Below are 21,906 nucleotides of genomic sequence, written 5' to 3' on the forward strand. Positions count from 1 at the left end.
TCATTTCGCGAAGAAAGAAATTGTCAGAAATTTCCTTTCAAAATGCCCCCCTCAAATCAAATTCCTTAAATAAAAGCCTATACGAGAATAATTTATGCAAATACTTCGATACACATTATGGAATGCGTGTACAACAAATACACGTCGCACATAAAAAAATTAAGCTCATATGTACCGTTTTGTCAACGTCTATTTATAGGCGATTGTGTGTGTAAGCCAGCACTTGCTGACCGAAATCCAATAGCAATCGTCACCTTACCGTTAGCTAACCTAAACACATAAGCACAAAGCTTTTCACAAACGCAATAATGAAAAAGAAACCAAAAAAAAAACTAGAAAATGCAACAACAGCAGAATGAAAAGTAACTGCTTTAGCATTACAAATACGAAAGCAGCAAATGTTTGTGTGTGTGCTTGTGTTTGTGTCTGGCAGCCAACAATCCAGCTGCAGTCGTCTCGGTGGGTAATAAGAAAGCTGCGTAGGTTAACAATCATAATTAGTATTACCTCTCTCTCTCGCATTGTTGTTGTTGTGCGTCTTTCGTTATGGCTGTGCAGTTGTTGTCTTTTCCAGTTTATTTCTGAGTTGTACAAGACTTTGTAGTTGCTTTTTTTCTTCTTCATTTCCATTTTTCTTTTATTTCTCCTGCTGGTTGTTTCTGTAGATTCTTTTTTTGTTGTTTTCTCTGGTGTAGATATCACTTTCACTGCTGCTTCACATCGCGATTGAGTTGGGAATATTTTTGTGTTCGAGCAAGTACCATCTGCGCAGTCATCAGTGTGATGATTTTACTGATGTGATCTTTGTGTGGCAACAAGTTTAGGTTCGGTTCAATAAAAAGGGAAATATCTGCATGCGCACACGTATGTTTGTTTGTCTGTATTTATGAATGCGGAGTTGAAATAAAGTGAAATGAGAAATTTTGAGATATATTTATATACATATCTATCATATCGAAGAAAGCTCAACGTTTGGAGTTTATTTGGTTATTTACCTAGTGGACTAATATCGACTAAAATAAAAAATTTGAAAATCTTTATTTGAAAGAACATTTTTATCAACATTTTTGTGGGATTAGTTAATTCAATTTTTTTTTCCTAATTTCAATATATAGTTTGCAGGATTATATCCACTAGTTAATTTCAAACTTTTTTTTTTGAATATACCTGTACATAAGACCTTGTCGATTATTTTTTGATTAAAATCGCGTATTCGATAAATTTTCTATGTTCATTATAAACAACTTTGCATAAGAAACTATGGGTCTGAAACCAGTTTCGAGCCAGCGCTTTTTATGACGAAGTTTCAAAAATCGGAATAATCGGTTATATAAGAGATACATGTTATAGTTGTACGATCTGACTCTAATGATGATGATCTGATTCGGACAAAAAGCACCTGCATTGAAAATCGCAGAGTGATCTGTTGAACATTTTCCACATACGAGATGTTTTCGTTTTTTTTGGCTCCGTGTAAACCAACCCGCTCTAACGTACATACAAGTAGTATATCAAAAGAACAAATATTTAAAAATATTCTCAAACAATTTGATGTTGAGGCAAATAGTCTTGAAGGTATGAGTGTATTTTTGTATTTGCACTGGATATAGAGAAGGCCTACGGAGCTCTATTGAATAACTACGAAAGGATACAAAAAGCAGAAATATACACGGATAGCCAGGCGGCTCTCTTGGCCTTGTCGTCGCCCATGACTAACTCCAGCATAGTACTTAACTGCAAAAAAGCACTGAGCGCACAAGAAGACAAGATCTACCTAGGCTTGATCTGGGTCAACGAAACGGCAGACGAGTTGGCAAAGGCAGGAGCTTTTCTAAACGAATCCGAGGCAGAGATGATACCAAGCCCGCTAGGATCAATTAGGAGAGAGCTCAATATAAAATTTCAACAAGTTGCAAATAACAGAAGGAAAAAACAGAACAAAGTGCAATATAACTAAACAATTGTGGCCAATATATGACAAGAAAAGAACTAATGACTTATTAATAGGTCCAGGAAAAGTACCTGCAGACTAACTGCTACCATAACAGGGCATTGGCCATTTTAAACATGCGTCCAAAATGGGTATGCCCTACAACAATATCTGCCGAGGCTGCGAAATAGTACAGAATAAGGAAATCACCAAGTGGAACTTTGTCTGTGAATGTCCAGCCCTATCGCAGATCCGACACAGAACAATTCGAATCCATCAAGCACCAAACCAATTGGATGTCTACAAAAAGCATATCTGACATTAGTAGCTTCATCGAAACCACAAAATGGTTTGGTAGATTTTTTTTCGAAACGCTGTTTTCAGAGTCTGTGAGAAAAGTTTCTCCGAAATGACTGGACCGAAAGACTTGAATTCCTAAATGACTTTGTAAGATAAATTTGTCGGATAATGATTGAGGACAGAAGATTTTGTGGATAAGAACTTTTTGGATACTCTAAAATGTAAATTGTTTAAGCAAAATCGACATCAGCCAACATTTTTTCAAAATTCAAAATTTTGAAAAGTGCTTTGATCAATAATATAATATTCACATTTAGTAATAAATTTTTTTGTATTGGAGATAACTTTGACCAGAAAAATCTTGCTCACCGCTAAACACCTTTTTCGGTAGTCTTCTTGGATATCGGCTATGGCATCAGGGCAATCAAAAATTTTTTTAAAACTCATAGCCGATTATTAAAGCTCACTAAATTGCGTAAATGTATACTACTTTTATTTTTTATAAAGCCTCTTCAAACAAAATTCACAAAAACACGCTTTTCTGACTTGTCAGTGCTGTAACCTTTTAGCAGAAATATCGCTTAGAACGATAGTTTTTAATTTACATATACTTTTGTAAATTAATAATAAATATTTTTGGAACCCCTGTGTTCACCATTTACTTTTCATCTCCCTTAAACATAGTTTGTCTGTTGCTGGCTATCTAAATGCTTCAGTGACTGCACAGCGTGGGAGTTGCTGTCAGAAATTTACGATTACAAATGTAATTAATTTCCACAGTGTATGCTCAACAACAGCAAGCATATCAGATCAGGGCAAGTGGAAGCTTTGTAATTTGAACATCAGAACTGTAACTAATTTCGAATTTAAATTAGCCCAAATATTTTTTTTTTTGTATTTAAATTTTTTTCATTCGTTAATTTAATATTCTCAATTTTGCTTTTTTTGGTAGAATTTTTAGTATCCGAAAAAATCTTACTAAGAATTTAAGTACATAGGTTGCCTTTATATTTCGGGATTAGAGAACAAAAACAAATTTTAATCCTCGCAAAGGGCTTTATTGTTTTTAAAATATTCTCAATCAAATTCTCTACATATTTGAACGTAGGCAGGCAACCTACATACCAGAAAAACTAAATTCGAGTTAAGTTTAAAAAAATTTGTATATTTGATTTCATTAGAGATGTGAAGTATGCACAATGCCTCCTATGAAATAATTCCACTTAAGGGATTACGTGAGTTTTAACGCCCAAAAAATGCAATTTTCACCATTTTTTCATATAATAAAAGAGTTACTTTATTACAACTTCTAAGCATTTCAAAGATATGCATTTGAATAATATTTCATTAATATTTCCTAAATTTTTTGGAAATTCAAGCATTCACAGCTGGTTTCCAGAGACACCACTCAGAAACGTCTCCTGGCGGTGGTCGGTGTAACAGACGAAGGATTCATCTAAAACCAAAATATCAAACTTTATTGGTTAGTAGATGGATATGTGGTAGGTCGTGATTAATAGCAAGTTTTAAGAAAAAATAATTTTTGTAAAAGCGGCAAATGAAACAATATACTTCTAAATCTAACACTTATCGCGAATTCCATTGAAAAAATTGGTTGTATTCGAAAAAAATTCTGCACTAAATCACAAGGTCATCTTGTTTTTTGTAAAAATTTCAATAAGATCGCTTTACTAGCTGCTGATCACGGAATTAGAAAATAAAGTTTCGTGAAAAACACGATCAAAGATTGAAGCAGCCGACTGGTCTAGCCTGGCGGGCCACTCTTGCAAAGGTTCTATCTCCTCCACTTTTACTGTGGTTGCTTTGAAATCTTGAGAAAATATTCTAGACATATCACAATATTAAAAAATAACAAAAAATTTAAATTTTTTGAAATTTTAAAAAGTTCTAAATTTTACAGTAATATTCAGAGCTTTTATCATTAGATGCTTATTTACGGCATTTGTGCTGAAGATACCATCAAATCTATACGTATATATACTAAATAAAGTATATCTCGATACACAAAGCATACCTTTAGGCGACATGTAAAAATGTCATTCGTAGTACATTATAGAACTTCTCAGTCGATTAATCGTATTTAAAACAATAATATATAGTACTTGCATATGGTTAGAGGTTGCACTAATGTAACAATGAACGTAATGAAATTCTACGTGCAGAAGGCCTACTTGACTGATCGCTGAGGGCTGAAACTTGTGGTTAGCAGTCCTTCAATGTCAAGTAGCCTAATTATAATTAGAAAAATTGCATATTGATTCAAAATTACTAGAAACTTTTATATCATACATTCCTAAAACGATGTGCTAATACATTTCTATGGCCTTTGACTTTACTAATCGCCGTAATGGCAATTATTTTTAGAAAGAAAAGGATTAGGTAGAACTAAAATGTCATCAATAGGTTAGGTTAGGTTAGATGGCTGATCGAAGATCGCACGTCGACTGGTATATGTAGACCTTTGTGAATGCACATAACAATTTTACAAACTAATTTGTTAAAAATAAATATTTATTTTCAAAACATACATACATACATTCGTGTTTAAAAATTATACTGCCCAATGCTTGTTTAGCGTTAAATTTACAAAATCACAATTATTAGGCAACCCTTTTGAAGGCTTAGTAATTTTAACAGACTGGGGAAAGAATTTACCAATAATACCTATTTAATTTTTTTTTAGCTATAAACATTTTTCTAATATTTCTCGTAGTATACATCTAGGAGTTTCCTCCTTATACGCACAAAAAAATAATAATGTCTACTTTACGATTACAAAATATGAGAAGCCGCTTAGAAAGCACAAAATTATTTCCAAATCGCTGAAAAATCTTTACTTATCAACTTAAAGAGGATTTAAATATATTTTTGTCCATTTTTTTTATACAAATTTTTTAAATATTTTTCGTAGTATACATTTAGGATCAAAATGTAACAATAAATTATATTCTAAAAGTAAAACACAGTTTTTAGTGCCTAACAGTAAATGGCATAATACATTCAACTTGGGTAAAAGATAACATGTAATAGATTAAAGATTATAAGCTCAAAGAAAAAAGAGAAAGGAAAAAATACTTATTAGGGTGAGCCCAAAAAAACTAATATTGCATATAAGTGTAAAAAAATTTATAATATAATATTTGAAAATATTGCAAATATTTTCGTTAATTGAGGATTCTTATAGAGCTTCAGATTTCCTAAAAGTTCAAACTCAGGGAATTTTTTTTTAATTCAAAAATCCATTTATGCATATAAAAGGTTTTCAAAAGTAGACAACCACATTTTATACGCAGCAAATAAGTGGTTTAGATGAGCAGAATGTATTTTTTCAGATAATACCGCACTTATATAAGATTAGCACTAAATCAGCAGGACAGCACCATATATGTATGTATCTATGCAACTTCAGCATAATCAACCAATCAAATTGACTCAACTTTCATTTTAAGATAATCAAAAGCAGCAATTTCAGCGATGCTGACTACCATACAACCTACTCTTAGTCACCTTTAGTTAGCACAATCACCGCAATCAAAAACGCAAAAAACGTAGAAACAACAAAAAAAGTAATAAAAAAAACAACACGAAAGCACCATCAACGTGAAATGCCATCAAACACTTGCGCCGCTCCGATTAACGGCAAACCAGAAGTGGCTAAAACTAGTGCAGACACTAAATTGCCGCAGGCTTGTTACAACAACAAAATCAACAATAACAGGCACTAAAAAATCCCAACCACCGCAAGTACTTGGCTGGAAAAGTAGTGTAACCTGATATTCAGCGCCGCTTACATCAAATAAGGAGCAAGCGCACAACAAAAAGAAAAACAACAAACACCCAAGCAATAACCTCAACACCGGAATGCCAACAGCAAAATTTAGCAATGCACATAAGTAAAACAAAAGAATTGTAACAAGTCAGCGGTGGCGTTTATGCCACGATGGCGGCGGCTAGTGGCCACTTGTCGTCCCCATTAATGTGGCGACCAACGTCTAGTAGTGCAAGTGCTTTACATAATAATAAATAGCGGCTTAATTGCCTTTATCGGTGGTTACTGCGCGTACTTAGTGAATGGCGAACGGGCTTAGCGGGTTGGATTTGATGTGTGCGCGTGCATGTGTGTATGTGTGTGTAGGCTGATACACGTGATTAGTGTAAAAGGCGGAAAATATTGGGTTTTCGGGCGAGTGTTGCATGTTTTTCAACAAAAAACATTTTATTGCACTATTTTTCTCTAAATTCAAATATCGTTTGATTGCGGGTTTGGATTTCAGTTTGGTAATTAGGACTCGAATAAATGATTTGTGTAATTATTTTAAGGAAATTTTCAATGAAGAAAAAAAAATTAAAATTTTGAAAGTTGGTAAACAGGCAATGCAATAAATCAGAGAGTTTTCAGGAAAATTTATTTTTTAACAAAAAATTTTTTTTATTTTTTTGTTACATATGTATATGTTCCGGTAAATTTGTCAATTTTTTACAAATAAAATATTTTTTTATTTTAAAATAAAATTTTTTACAAGAAATAAAATTTCAGGAAAAAATTGTGTTGGTAAAATTATTGAAATTTTTTTTATGCAAAATAAATTGTTTTATATAAAATGTTTTCGTAAAATTGTAAAATTTTTTAACTAAGAAAAATTACAAAATATAATATTTGTTTCAAAAATTTTACCAAAAAATTTGTTTTCTGTAAAGTTGCCAAATAGTTTTAATTTTTTTTGCAAAATAAATTGTTTTATAAAAAATTGTTTTAGAAAACTTTTACAAAAATTACGTTTCTAAGAAACTTTACAAAAAATTATGTTGTTGTAAGATTTTTACAAAAAAATAATATTTGATGAAAAAAAAATTTACAAACAAATTATTTTCTTGTAATGTTGCCAAATTTTTTAAACTTTTCCTTGTAAAATAAATTGTTTTTTATTAATTTTTTTACAATATACATACATACATTCAAGTTCTTTTTTTTTCAAAACGAACTTCCAAAATTATCTTATGCTAAATTTGTCATTTATATGAATATAATGTTTTACAAAACAAAATAGTTAATAAAAATTATTTTTGAACTAGTTAAATTGTTTACAATTTTTTTAAATACATTTTAACATTTTAAATATTAATATATTAAGTTTGTCAAATTTTTAACAATATGTTATATATTTTATATATAAAATCATATATTTATAATTTGCAAAATAGAAATTTTCACGAAAAACAAGTTTTTTAAAATAAAATTTCTTACAAAAATTTTAAATTGAATTTTTTTTACATTTTTTTTCAAAAAATAAATTGTTAGAAAAATATGTTTTGTTAAATTGTTACAAAATCACATTTTTTACAGAATATTTTTTTTTGTAAAATGTAAAAAATATTTTGGTAAATTTGTCAAGTTTTTACAAATTGCTTTGTTTTACTAAAATAATTATTTTACAATAATCATCTTTCCGTAAATTTATAAAATGGAAACAAATATATTGTTCAACAAAATTTTTTTTAATTAAATTATTTTCAAAATAATTTTTTTTTTACTTGTTTACAAAAAATAATATTTTTTCAAAATAAAAATTTTTACAGAGCAAACAATATTTTTTTTGTCAAAATAAAGCTTTTTACAAAAAATAACTTTTTTTTGTCAAAGTAAAAATTTTTACAGAGCAAACAATATTTTTTTTGTCAAAATAAAGCTTTTAACAAAAAATAACTTTTTTTTGTCAAAGTAAAAATTTTTAACAAAAAATAATGTTTTTTTTTTTTCAAAATAAAAATTTTACACAAAAGTTTTTTCTATTAAATCATCTTTTATCGAATTAATTGCCCTCTACCGCACAAGCGATTTCTCAAATTTATATAAATATAAATTATTTTCAGTGCCAATCACTCTATTCAGCCCAAATACCGTGCCACCCAACGCTTAAGAATGAAGTGAATTATTATTAATAATTTTTATTGTTGAACTTTCGGTAATAAATTTTTCACAACAATTATTTTTCCGCTATCAAGCAATCAATAACTGCATAACGGTTACAACGCACACAACATACAAACATATTGTTATGAGTGTATGTCTACGAAGACACACTGATCGCCCATCAGGTTGGCGAGAACATGTGCCAATGACGGCGTCATGGGCAGTACTACAAAAAACAACAGCAACAACACGCTAACATTTGTACACGCAACGGTAAATTTGCTCTTCCCCTAGCTGCTCTTGAAAATGTGCGCGCAGCCATAGCCGATCAGCATTTTCTTGCAGCACCGCCATGGCACGGGTATGGCTTGCAACGCTTAACAGCTCATGGCGGCGAAGCTAATCGTTTGCCGGTTTGCAATTAATTTCCAGTTTACAGCAAACAAACGTACATATTTTTTGTTGTTGAAAGTTTGTGTCTTAAGTCTTTAGTGCCCGGTTGGTAGGAGGAAATGAATTTCTACACAAACTCTAATAAAAATATACATATATACGAGTGAAGGTATGTATTACTCGAACTATGTGTGCAGAAATGCTCACCACTCATTGGTTAAGTATTTTATTGTGTAACAGTGAATATTTACTATTTGCGCGGGAAACATTACAAGCTAAATACTTTACAAGTTATTGCTGAATTAAGTACAAACTGCTGCTGTTAAGGTTTATGGCAGTGCTTGGTGGATGAAATGTAACATTTCTGCATTCCTTCATAGAAATATTATGTTATAATAAAGACTGAGTGGTTTATTGTATTTTTAGTATATGCGGGTGATTAAATTACGCAAATTTTATTCATTATAAGATAGCATAATAAAAAAAAAATAACAAAAAAGTTGGATTATTTTATAAAAAGCTACTTTGCCTATAAAAATCCCTAGAATTTCCAAGAAAAATATATTTATTATATATTCTTCTTCTAAACTTGAAATAAAAAAGTGATTGTGTCAACAAACCTATCAAAATTTAAATATTTATAATATGTTTTAGTAATTAAATCTGGCAACCAATAATAGTTTGCCTACATTTAGGAACCTAAACAAATTTTCAAATTTGGGAGTATAGTTCTGAAATCTGGCAATAAATGACCTCTTGTCTATATTTAGGAGCCTATATGAAATCTCGAAACAAAATAAAGGATAAAATATAATATAAATATCAAAAATTACGAAAAAATTTATTTTAAAACTTTCGCAAATTCGGGAGTATAGTATTCAAATCTGGCTAGCCATAATTTTTGGCCTACACTTAGGCAATATTTAAAGACAAAATAACAGAGAAAATATTTTATAAATCTCAAACATTTCAAAGAATATATTTTAAAAAATTCTAAAATCTTAAAAACTAGTTCAGATTGAGATTTCAGATTTACTAGAATCCAAATAGTTATGGTATAGATTCGGGGTACAGTGTATAATAATTAAATCTGGCGAACAACAAAGTCTTCGCTACATTTAGAAGCCTAGACAACATCTGAGCACAAAAGAAATATAAAAAAAAAATATAGTATAAATCTGTACAATTCCAAAAATTTATATATTTTAAATATCTTAAATTCTTAATAACAACCTTATAAAAATTTTCCAGAACTATTATTAGTGAGTTATCTTTAGTGTTATTTCGGGAGTGTAGTAATCAGAAAACTAGTAAGATATTGCCTAAACTCAGGGGCGTGGAAACAACGTCAAGGCAAAATAATAAATAAAAAATAGCGTAAATCTATAAAAAATTGGTATCCGTTTTCTGAATTATTAGAATTGACATAATTGAATAATAATCAAAATTTACAAGCAAAAAAATCTTGCCTACATTTAGGAGCCTAGACAAAAACTTAAGCAAGTTCTGTAATTTGCTGGAAGTATATAGCTGACGGTGCCTTTTAAGTGTTTCTAAACTAATAATTATCTCATTTGCAGCCCAACATTGCGCAGACATACTTATTTGGGGTAATTGACCATAAATAAAAAAAATTCTTGATAATTTTTAAGTAGTAGAAATTCAAGAACACTAATTGTAGTAGAAATTTATAAACCTACTTCATTCACAAATTTTATATTCGGTTCCATAATTGATACTGGAAATAAGCTCAAATGACCAGCCCTAGAAGCTTTTATATTCTCAAATCGCCATTACTTCTTAAAAATATGAACAATTATTTATATTTTTTTACTAAATATTGGGTAGTCGAAAAAGTCTTTTCGTATTTCGTATTTCTAATCAAACTTCGACTAATTTGTTTATATTAATACTAAAAACTAAATAAACAAATATGTACTATTTTAGGTCGACCACTTTTTGCAATTTTTTTTATCAGTGAAAATCGAAATTTCCAGAACGGAAACGAGCGAACCATTGTTGTGCTACACGACCTGATACAGCATCGTCTCCCAAAACGTCACAAATTTCATTGGTGACTAGCGTGGCATTCTTCCCTTTTTTATACAAAAATTTCAAAATGTAGCGAAATTCTTCATTATTTTCACTCATTTTTGAACAGCTGTAACTTTTTTTTGAACTTCCTCGAATTTAATTGTTTCCGGGTTAAAAGAAGCTTAAAATCTCACCTTTTCAACGCTATATTGTATGATACAATGCGATAGGTAGCATATGGAAATATACGACTGCAACGACATCTATTGACAAAATACGAAAAGACTTTTTCGACTATCCAATATATCTACCATATCTGAACACAAAAATATATATTCCCTCATTTCAAATAGGAACCGTGCAATACCTTTACATATAATAAGAAAAAAGCGCTACCCTTCATGCTCAATTGGCGCTTGATAACCTTCTTTTATTCTTCTAAAGCCTTTCAGTTGTCTTTATCATTCACCATAAATAATTTGCTACCTGACCAACCATTAAATTTCACAATAAATCCCATAACATTCATAATAAAAACTAAAAATTAAAATCGAAGAATTAGAAAATTCAACTAAGTAACAAACTTATCTTTTAATATTCACAAACTTGTATTTCTTTTTATAACCTATAACTTATCAGCTTATACAACTCACTTCCGTGCTAGTTACGAGCAATTACGATGCACAGCAAGGCAGTGAATTGAAGAAGCTTGAACAAACGATTGCCGCAGCAGACCAAAAGAGCTTAAAAAATTGCAGTGAAACCGAGCAAATGCATTGGAGTTAGACTCAAGAGGAACTAACTATAATAAAATGCTGAAAATATATGAAAAATACAAAGAAACTAAATTTTATTGTTGATATATGAAATTTATACTTTACTATTGCAAAATCGTATGATTACTCATACGCAGTGGCGGCCCACAGGTCAAAATGGTCAGTAGGCAGTCAAATTAGTTATTACGAAATTGAAAGCCAAAGCAGTTGGTAGGCATATGAGACTTATGAGACTATAATGTATAGCTATGTATATATACTTTTGTAAATTATGTATACATATGTATGTAGTACTTAGTCCAACTGTTGCTGCAATTTGCTTGGGTTGCTTGACAATACCAACTAATTGCTTGGACTTAATCACCTCGCAGTTACTGCTGCGCGCATGACTATTGCGCACATCTATCACACACACACACAGATATATATGCATATTCAAAGTTGTAAAGTATACATACATATATGCCCTGCTGCGCCAGCGCCAAGGGGCGTGGGAAATTTTCAAAATTAGCGTATACTACTGCGTATGCACGACTTTTATGCCTAATATGACTTACATAACGAAAGTCTAAAACAACCAAATTATTTCTCGATTAATGTAGGGTATACCTGTGTGCATAATTTCCCTGTTTTATCGCTCCAAATGCATGTTAGCGCCGCGTGGCGCACTTCCAAGGCAGGATTTTTAATGCTCGCGTTGTCTGTCAGTCAGTTAGTGTGTTAGCGTCAGCAACTACCATTAATTCGAGTTGGGTGTATGTTGCACAGCTTAAAAGCTTTACTGCTGACAGCCACAAGGAAGTTCACTTCTGCGCCGAAACCAGCTGTGTGCTGTGCGTTGTTACGCAACTTTATGCGTAATTCATCAGGAAAAGTGAAATTTATGCATTGGACACACATTGCGACTGAGAAGTGACTTTATTCGTGTGGAATTTTTAATTTTTATTTTAGAAATTGACTTGCGTGGATTTATGTCAAAATTTATGGGTACCTATAAGGAAGTGCTGCAATGGTAATCATAATTGAATTACAAGTACTGGATTCACAATTTTTAGTCAGCGAAATAAAAATTGTGTGCGGATTTTCTTTATTTTATTTAATTTTTAAATTTCTGGCTTTTTAAATTACTTGATGACTTGCTTTATATAATTTTTTCATTTGTCGCTTGCATACCAACAAATTTTAATAATCAATATCTTATTTCATTTTTCTTATTGCAGAACCACCTTGTAGTTTTCCTGGTTCACCAGCCCACAGCACAGTCGTATTTTCCAGCGCGAACTTGACGCATGGCACTGTTGCTTCCTATACATGCGAACGCGGTTTCGAGCTGCTGGGACCGGCGCGACGTGTTTGCGATAAAGGCACTTGGGTGCCAGACGGCATACCGTTTTGTGGTAAGTTAAAATACAACAAAAATTAATTACATACACATACAAATATGTATCGAAATTATCGATAAAATAGAAATTTTACACTAAAGATATCGAAAAATTATTGTTTAACGAGATAATTGATAACATCAAAATGCTTAAAATGTACAATTTAAGCATTGCTTAAGATCATATTTATGGAAATTATCGATTATATCAACAAATGTTATACTATGTATATCGATAACACTTATTTATCGAAATAATCGATACTAAAATATTAAAAAACAACTTCTATATTTTGAAGTATGAACTTACAAATTTGTTGAAAAATCCAAAAAAAAAAACAAATCAACAGAACAAACGATATTTATCGAAAAAAAATTAACATAATATATTTTTTATTTAGTAATTAGTAAGTTTGGAAGCATAAAAATTAATATCGATACAACTCATATTTGTGGGAATAATCGATAATTAAACTGTTCAAAATTTGCGGGTTTTAAACTAAGCTAAACAATGTAGAGATACTCAAAATGTTGAAATTCAATGAAACAAACGATATGTATCGGAAAAAAGCTATAAACCGATTATTCTTATAAATTTTATTTTACTTTTTCTTCTATTTTTAAAGCTCTTTAAAATATATAGGGTGCGCATAGATATGACAATATTTTTAATCAGATATTATGTATATATCTCATACGACAATATTATCGATAAATGATATAAAAAGAATTTGCCGATGAAAAAATTAATGTATGGAAAAATAATTGACAAGAAAGCATAATGAATTTATATTTTTGGACTTTTCAAAATTTTTTTTTTTTTTGGATCGATATTTTGTATGCAGATAAATTCATTTATCAGTGTTATGTTTATGACGAAATGTCAATCTGAAATTGGAAATTTATCGAAATATCTATATTTTATCGGTTATTCACAAAAAAAACATATTTTTGATATGCTTTCACCATTTTCATACTTGTATCCCGAAATCTTCATAAATCGTTGAATAATGTTACAATTTTACTGAAATTTTGAGAATATCGCAATAATCAAACAAAAATCGATAAATTACCGATGTTAAATTGATACTTATATCGCAAAATCTACATTAAACATTTGATAGGGCAATAATTTTACTGGATTATTTAAATATCGCTGTTATCGAATAAAAAATCGATAAATTATCGATGATAAATTGATACTTTTTTCGCAAAATCCTCATGAAACTGTTGATTCTACTGATTCTACTGAGATTTCTTAATTATTGCCGTTATCGAATAAAAAATCGATAAGTTATCGATGTTAAACTGATACTTCTACCGCAAAATGTACATTAAACCTTTGATAGGGCAATAATTCTACTGAGATTATTTAAATATCAATTTTATCGAATAAACAATCGATAAATTACCAAAGTAATATTTAAAAATCCTTTAAATAAAGAAAAAGAGAAAATAATAAATATTTTAAATCGTAAAATGTGATATATAAAATTCAAATAAATAATATAAACTTAAAAACTAACCAAAGGCAATCAGATAAATTAGACCCACAAATATTGAGGGAGAAAAATACCAACTTCCTCCAGCGATGTCAATTCAAAATTCATTTGCAAATAAAATTTAAAATCTCTCTTATGATAAAGAATATATATATATACATATATAACATACATATACATATATATACATATATATTAACTAAAAACTCCTACATACATATATATGAGCAAACAAATATTACTATGAAATATTCGCCACTTGAGGCAATGAAACTAGCAATTAGTTGTTCAGATATTTGAGTGGCAGAAAGAGGACAATTGTCGCCACACGCACCATAAATCGTACAAATTTTTACAGACTTATTTTAATTTCTTTACTTTTTGTGCTGGCCACACGCAAGTGCCACAAATCTAAATGCAATTTTGTCTTCCGTTAACGGATCAGTTAACGGGCCACAGCAATGCAATAACAACGTAGCACACTTATCACGCAAAGTAGCCAAATAAACTTACATGTGTTGCTCTTCCACAATTTGTTGCTGCCATTTCTACATCCACTTGACTTATTTGTTGGCTTGATTAACACAAATATTTGCAATCAAAGTGTCAAGGATAAAAGAGCATGCACGCAAAAACAATTTTCTGAGCCACGCTGCCTGCCAGCCGAAACTAGAACAGCGCCAATTGAAAACTTAAGTATGTGGACACGCACAAATACACACACACACACAAATACATAAACGCCTTTGAAAATGTGTTAAATATTTCACTCGTGTCTGGCCAGAATTAGATTACTGGTACACAAAATTTTCGTTTGCGCTCGTATTCATATGTAAATATGTTAAAAGAGGCCAATTTGTTGCTGGCTTTTTAATAGAATGCAATTGCTTGGCGAAGAAGCATGTTAAAAAGCAGAAAAGAATGTCTTTTGAGTTTACGCTAAAAGCGAAAAGGTGTTAAATGTGCTAAATGCAAAGTGATTGCGGAAGGCAGTTGATTCACTGCAGACAAACACATGTGTATGCTGGTTTCGTTTTAAAGCTTTCAATCAGGTGGCGATTCACCACAGCGAGCGGAGATAGTGAGTGTAAGAAATTTTATGAGATGCATGAGCTCAAAACAGTAACGAATGGATTTCAAAATACAAAAAATATGCAAAAAAATGAGGTGTACAGGTGGAAGTAGGGGAAACTTGTAGAGCAAGTAAATTTTTAAATGTTTTGAAGCATCAATTAATTGCGCAATTAAGCTTAAGTGGATGATTAAAGAGCAAACGGAAACATAATTTATTGTAATGCATATAAAAATCTCAATGATAATTGTATTTTTGTGGCAATTGGTTTTGTATTTTTTTTGTAATTTTTCGGCTTCTGCTATCGTAAAAGTAATTAAAAAAATTAAAACATTTAAGCAAAAAATATATTAATATTTGTATGTTTTTATTAATTCTTAATTTTTAAATGATTTTATGAAAATGAAAAAAGTGTAAACCCGTTTTTATATTCCAAAAGGGTTACTTTATACATTTTTAAGCTTCAAAATAATCAAACGAATCTTTTATACCCTCTTCTTTATGAACCGTATGCCAGCTAAGCGATTCTGCGTCGAACGGAATGAATGGTTCTCCGAAGGCGAAAGATATGCGCTATATAGTAGCTGATGCGAAACTTCCCAGCCTCTGTTTTCCAAATAGCTTTTAAAGGATCTTTCAAAATGAGGCCAAGCGTTGTTATGATGAAAAATTATTGCCCTATTGTCTATTCGCAAATCCGCACAATAAGCGGCAATCTTAGCAACAATTTGTTGAGTTGTTGTCAGTAACGTCCACCATTAAAGTTTTCACCCAGTTATAGAAGTTTAAAGGAACAGCACACCATGCTGTTTTCACCAAATATACCTTGGTGTCACGGTTTCACATATGTTTCTTTGCTTCAGGGCTGTCGTAATGGATCCATTTTTCATCACCAGCTATAATCCGATACGCAAACGACTTTTTTTGGTGTTCAAGCGGCATTTCTGATATGCAAAATGGAGGTTCAGTATCACCTTAATGAATATGGCACCCAATTTCTTTGCTTTTGAATATATTTGGGTGCCTTTATTGTTCTGAAATGGTGGCTTAAGTGACTTCCAAAGCTTCTGCGAGCTCTCCTTTTGCTTGTTAACAGTCTTCATCGAGTAATGCTTTCAATTACTCATCTACAAACATGTTTGGCCGTTCAGCACATTTTTCGTCTTCCAAGTCAAAAGCCAAAATCTTATAATTTTACAGAAAAAAAATCATTAACAATTTTTGAACGAAAAAAAATTTCAATTATGTTTGCCACACCTAAAAGCATTTGCTCCCTCCAAGAAACTCCCACTTTATCCAGACAAAAAAAAATGTAACCTAAAATATACGCTTCAGATAGAAAATTTCGCAAATTATGCACATAAATTGCACTTGCATTCAAGCACAACCGTTAAGCTTACACCGTTGATGGTGTTGATAATCATGTTGCATGCAACAGATAAGCCATCAAAGCATCTGTCACGGCGACATTACACCACAAGCAGACAAACAGTGCCGAACCTGACGGCATGAATACAAATAACGAAGGACCGCGCTGACACTTTGTAACCATCAATGCTGCAACACACACACATGCACTTGCACTCAGCTGCATTCGTGTGCTCGTATGTTGCATATAATTATTCTAAGTAGCATGAAAATGTACAAAACGATGCTGTGTCGCCCGGAGGCGGGCTGCAGTAGGTCAGTAGTGGCACAGCGAGCAGGCAGTCGCGTTGGGCAGAAATCGGCACACATTGCCAACACCAGCAACAACAATCATAAGTACAAAGAAAGAGAGAAGAATTGAGTGAAGAATTGCGGGATTAGCGCAGTTAATTCGAAAGTACTTGTCGTCAGGCAGTTAGATACAAATGCACCGTTACGTGCAAGCCTCGAAAAAGGTCAAGGTTGATATGCAGATGCCGTTGTTTGTATTTACCGCTATTGTTGTTGTTGTTGCTTTTCAATTGCAGCTTTTATGTTGTCGTGTTGTTGTCTTGCAGTGCTGCCAGCGCTTGCTGTGTCGCCAACAACAATAACTCCCACTCAATTATTTATGCTTTGTGGGAATGCAAGCGTGCCTCTCGGTTACTTTCATGCTTGTTGTTGTTATGCTTCCTAACAGCACATCACTGCTTAGACGCAGCTGCCTTTGTATGCATAAATTTATTAATGTTCTTTGGCGAATGTGGCAAGTGGCACAGTGAATGTTTTGCCTTTATGTGAATTCTGTCGATTCTTGCGTTGTTATTGCCTATTTATCTTCTGTTATTGTTTTTAGAAAGTAAAATCCGCCTAAAATTGTATGGGAAAAAATCTGTTTGCGTTTAGGTCGGAATTATGAGAACTTTCAAAAACAAATCTGCTTGCCTTTGAGTCAAAATCATGAAAATTTGCAATGATCTTCAACAACGGATAATTTGTGGTGTTTTGTTTGGGTAATGATGAGTCCTAATGCCTTAATAATAGCTTTGGCAGTAATAGTTAAGCTGAGTATAAGCCAAATTGCCATCAAAGTGAGTTATTAGATTAGACTTTTTTATTTGGTGAAATAGGAAAAATGAGAGAACTTTTTTTCAATGCATTTTTCGCTAAATTTTCCTACACACTCATATCTAGAAACATTGTTTTTCAGAGTACCAAGCGAAAAACAAGTATTCGTTATTTTTGACCCACCCTACTACTGGTGTATATAAATGTCTCTGAAAGATTCTTTCACGGCTCTTCTTAAAAGTAAAGTCTAACCCACCTAACATTCAAATATTCAACCATCTCGAGGAATTCTGGACTTGTCGCCAAAACCACAAAAAAACTTTAGTCATATGTAAGCTTAAAGCTGCCGAAGATAATTGTCTACTCTCTTTATACAACGATTCTACTCGAAAGCATAGCTTAGCTTATCTAGCATAGTGACCACGGGCATATAATGTTAAAGCTTCCGAAAAAATGTCTCATTTCCTACACCAGGGATCAGAATAAAGTATATCTTATATAGCATCGAAATACAGTACGTTCCAAAGGACTTAAAACAAAAACAGAACAAATTGCTTTTTCGGAAAAATCAATTTATTTTATTCAAAATAGTTTCCTTCTGCTTCAGTACAGTTTTTTGCACGGTCCAAAAGCATGTCGAACGAGTGTTTTACCTCGTTGCCTGGTATGGCCACCAGTATGCCGGTGCATGCCTTTCGAATGCCCTCTACGTCTGCATAACGCTTTCCTTTCATGGGCAAATGCATTTTTCCAAAAAGGTATAAGTCTCACCGTGCCATATCAGGTGAATACGGGGAGTGGTTAATGGTTAAAATGTGATTTTTGGTCAAATAATCAGTCCTTCGAATATTGGATTCTGAGCAATTTTTGGTCCTCAGTCAATTTGTGCGGAATAAACCGTGCACACACCTTTCGTAAGCCCAAATGTTCGGTCAAAATGCGATAAATCGATGTGTTGGAGATGTTCAATTCCATTTCAATGAATTTCAATGACGATTTCGGCTGACTTTTGATGAATTCAGGCACAGTTTCGATGGAACTTCCGGTGATTACAGATTTTGATTGGCCCACATGTTGATCGTCATTTGTGTGCTCACAACCACTTTGAAAACGTTGAAACCACTCGTGCACTCCGCTACGGGATAGGCAATCATCGCCATAAACTTGTTTATTCAATTGAAACGTTTCGGTAAAAGTTTTACCAATTTTAAAATACAATTTAATGTTGGATCTTTGTTCGAAGCTCATTTTCGCACCGATAACACAAACATACTGACACTTAAAACGCAATAACTTCACTTCTAATCGATGAAATGTCATGAAATTCTCACTGAAAAATCGATAAAGATAGCAGATTCAAACGCAGTCGACATATAGATGGCGCTAGCAGGGGGCGCTAGATTCAAAAAGTCCTAAAAGAAGTAATGTTATCAAATCTTTGAGCGTCCATTGGATCCTAAAAAAGCTAAAAGCTTTCGAATATATTTTATATATTTTAATATATTTTTTTGCTGCTCCTAAGCCACGACTCTGTTAAAAAACATAGTCCAGCCTCTCCAGCAGTAAAATCAATAATGACCACGAAAAATAATGATATCAAAACTTTAAGCGCCCATTGGGTCATATAAAAGCTTAAAGTTTCTGAAGGAGCTTAAAGCTTCATCTGTACCAATGATATTCAGAAAAGAAAAGTGTAGCATAACTAGCATCAAAAACTTTATTGAACTCAAGAAATAATATAATTGATGACAAAACCTTAACATTGGGTCATGCCGTGGTTTAAAATAAAAGAAATTCTAGGGTCGTATCAAAATTAGCAAACTTTTACATAAATTTGCCTGGGATGGAAAGAAGTTTCATTAAAATCCTTACACAGAGCCCCAACTTTTCTAAAAATTCTTCCTACTTTAACAAACGCAATCGGAAAGTGTCTGTCCGTAGGCATATCACAAAAATATTACTAAAAACCTCAGAGCTTCTATATAACAAAAATAATAAAGTCCCCAGAATCAAAATAATATTTTTTTAGTTTTACCCACTACATGAAGGTAAGAGTGAAAAATTTAGATATAAACTATGGTAGGGGTTTAGTATGATTCATACTAATTCTTTGTTTTATTTTAAGAACTAAAATCGCTGCTGTTTAATCCAAAGTATTGCCAGACCATTTTGGGCCCAAGCTTCTGCTCTCTTGCCTTATTTCCAAGAAATACCGATCAAAGCATCTCCTCTCTTGCTTTGCGGATCTACTGTGTAGTTTCGATTATTGTGTGAAGGTGGTTGTCAAGATTGGGAACCCCTGGTTCTTATTTTTTTCTGATATAAGGCATCGTTTTGGATTCTAGAAACAATCTCAAAGTTCTCATACAAGAATATATGTTCAAAAGGTATTGTATGGTGTTCCAAAAGTTCACCTAATTTAATTATCAAAAGATCATATTAACCAACTATTTTTCTTTCGGAATAAACACAACTTCTTTTTCGCAATAACTTTTTCATAAAAAATAAATAAATAATACAAAATTCCAAATAAAAATGTTTAACATTAAAAAAACACTCAAATCATCCCAGAGGTAGATTATCCAAAATCACAAAAGAACAAAAACAATCCATTATACCAAAAACACAATTTCAATCGCATACGTGTTGCTGTCAACAGTGCAACAATGTTTCTAAACAACAACTAAGCAACTTGACAGCTAACATAGAACCAGAAACGAAGAACAGCGCACAACACCAATTGTAAATATGTTTATTAAGTGTGTGCTTTGGAGAACAACGAAAATCGATTACAGACGAAACATGAACAACAACAACAACAATAATACAGAAGAAGTAAACAACAAAAACAGAATTGCAAGTGCGCACTAAAGCGGCAGCAAAATAAATAAAATAAATGGAGAACAGAGACAAGTTGGCAATTAAGAACAAATTGGAGCAAGTGCATGAAGACAAGAAAAAAATTTAAGTGAAAAAAGACGGAAGACAACAAAAAAAGAGGATGAGAGAAGATGCGGATGTGGAGGAAGTGGCGGAAATAAATTAGAAAAAAAGCAGAAAAAAAGCAAAAAAGAAAGAGGTCGTCTAATGCAGCTGAGAGAGCAAATAGATACATGGTAACACGAAAGAAGAATGTAAGATACAATAATAATGAAATAATAAAGAAAAAATAATAAATCTACACATTAAAAAATTATGTGCAGGAAAGTATAAGAAATGTGGAAAGCAGAAAGTAATAAAAGAAGAAATCATAAGAAATTCAATAAAAACGGGAAATGTAAAGAAAAGAGAATGAAGAAAGTTGCAAAAAATTATATTTCTTTCAAAGTAACACACATAAATAACTTGGAACAAACTGACCAGCCAGCACTTGCCGCGCATTGTTGCCACTCTTAAGCGGTTTAACTAACTTTAAAATAAGTCGGCAACAGCAAATGCTTAAATGACTGCTTAAAATTGCATTGAGATTGCGGCCTACATTTTCCGTGCAATAGTAATAAGAACAACAGCCAAAAAGTTAAAATAGAATATCTAAATATTACGCAGCTTTAGTGGAGCAATCAAGTGCTCATTCAAGTATCGCTCAATCAACAGTTAGAGTCGAAAATGCGGCAACTATGAAATTGTCAATAAGAGTAGCAATAATATATCGGCGACATTTTGAGAACACAACTGTAAAAGAATTGTTGTTGTTGCTGAATTTTTTTGGCTCATTTTACATATCCATCTTTGCAGGCGTTTGTCATTACCTATGGTAACTACATTAACTGAGTGGAGAGTCAACTATTGCACTCACAGGGAGATGAAATCTTTATTTGAATATATTTTTTATTGTATATAGGTATATAAATTTAATAAAATATTCAATAATTTTGTGAAATAACAAATCTTGTATATCAAGTAGAGGATTAGTATAGAATGACCAGCAAATCATAATAGCTGATCCAGAAGATTCTCATATAAACATTGCTGTAATTTAAGGGGTTACATAGGTTTGCGGGTTCCAAAAAATCAAATTTTTTATTGTCTTATTAAATTCCACAATCCTAGAATATTGTCCTAATGTTTCAAGTTTATCTGAGTAATAGTTTCGGAGATACAGCTTTGAGAA

At 31.9% G+C, this 21,906-nt stretch overlaps 1 protein-coding gene across 1 annotated transcript in view; it reads left to right on the top strand.

Moving 5' to 3' along the window:
* Positions 1-21,906, top strand: part of LOC120775642 — a 98,726-nt gene that overhangs the window by 51,688 nt on the left and 25,132 nt on the right. The window contains exon 2 of the mRNA XM_040105897.1: positions 12,586-12,762. Coding sequence (XP_039961831.1) covers positions 12,586-12,762 — 177 coding nt within the window. The remainder of the gene's footprint in view (positions 1-12,585; positions 12,763-21,906) is intronic.

This window comes from Bactrocera tryoni, chromosome 4 (assembly GCF_016617805.1).
Source record: "Bactrocera tryoni isolate S06 chromosome 4, CSIRO_BtryS06_freeze2, whole genome shotgun sequence".
Lineage (NCBI taxonomy): Eukaryota > Metazoa > Arthropoda > Insecta > Diptera > Tephritidae > Bactrocera > Bactrocera tryoni.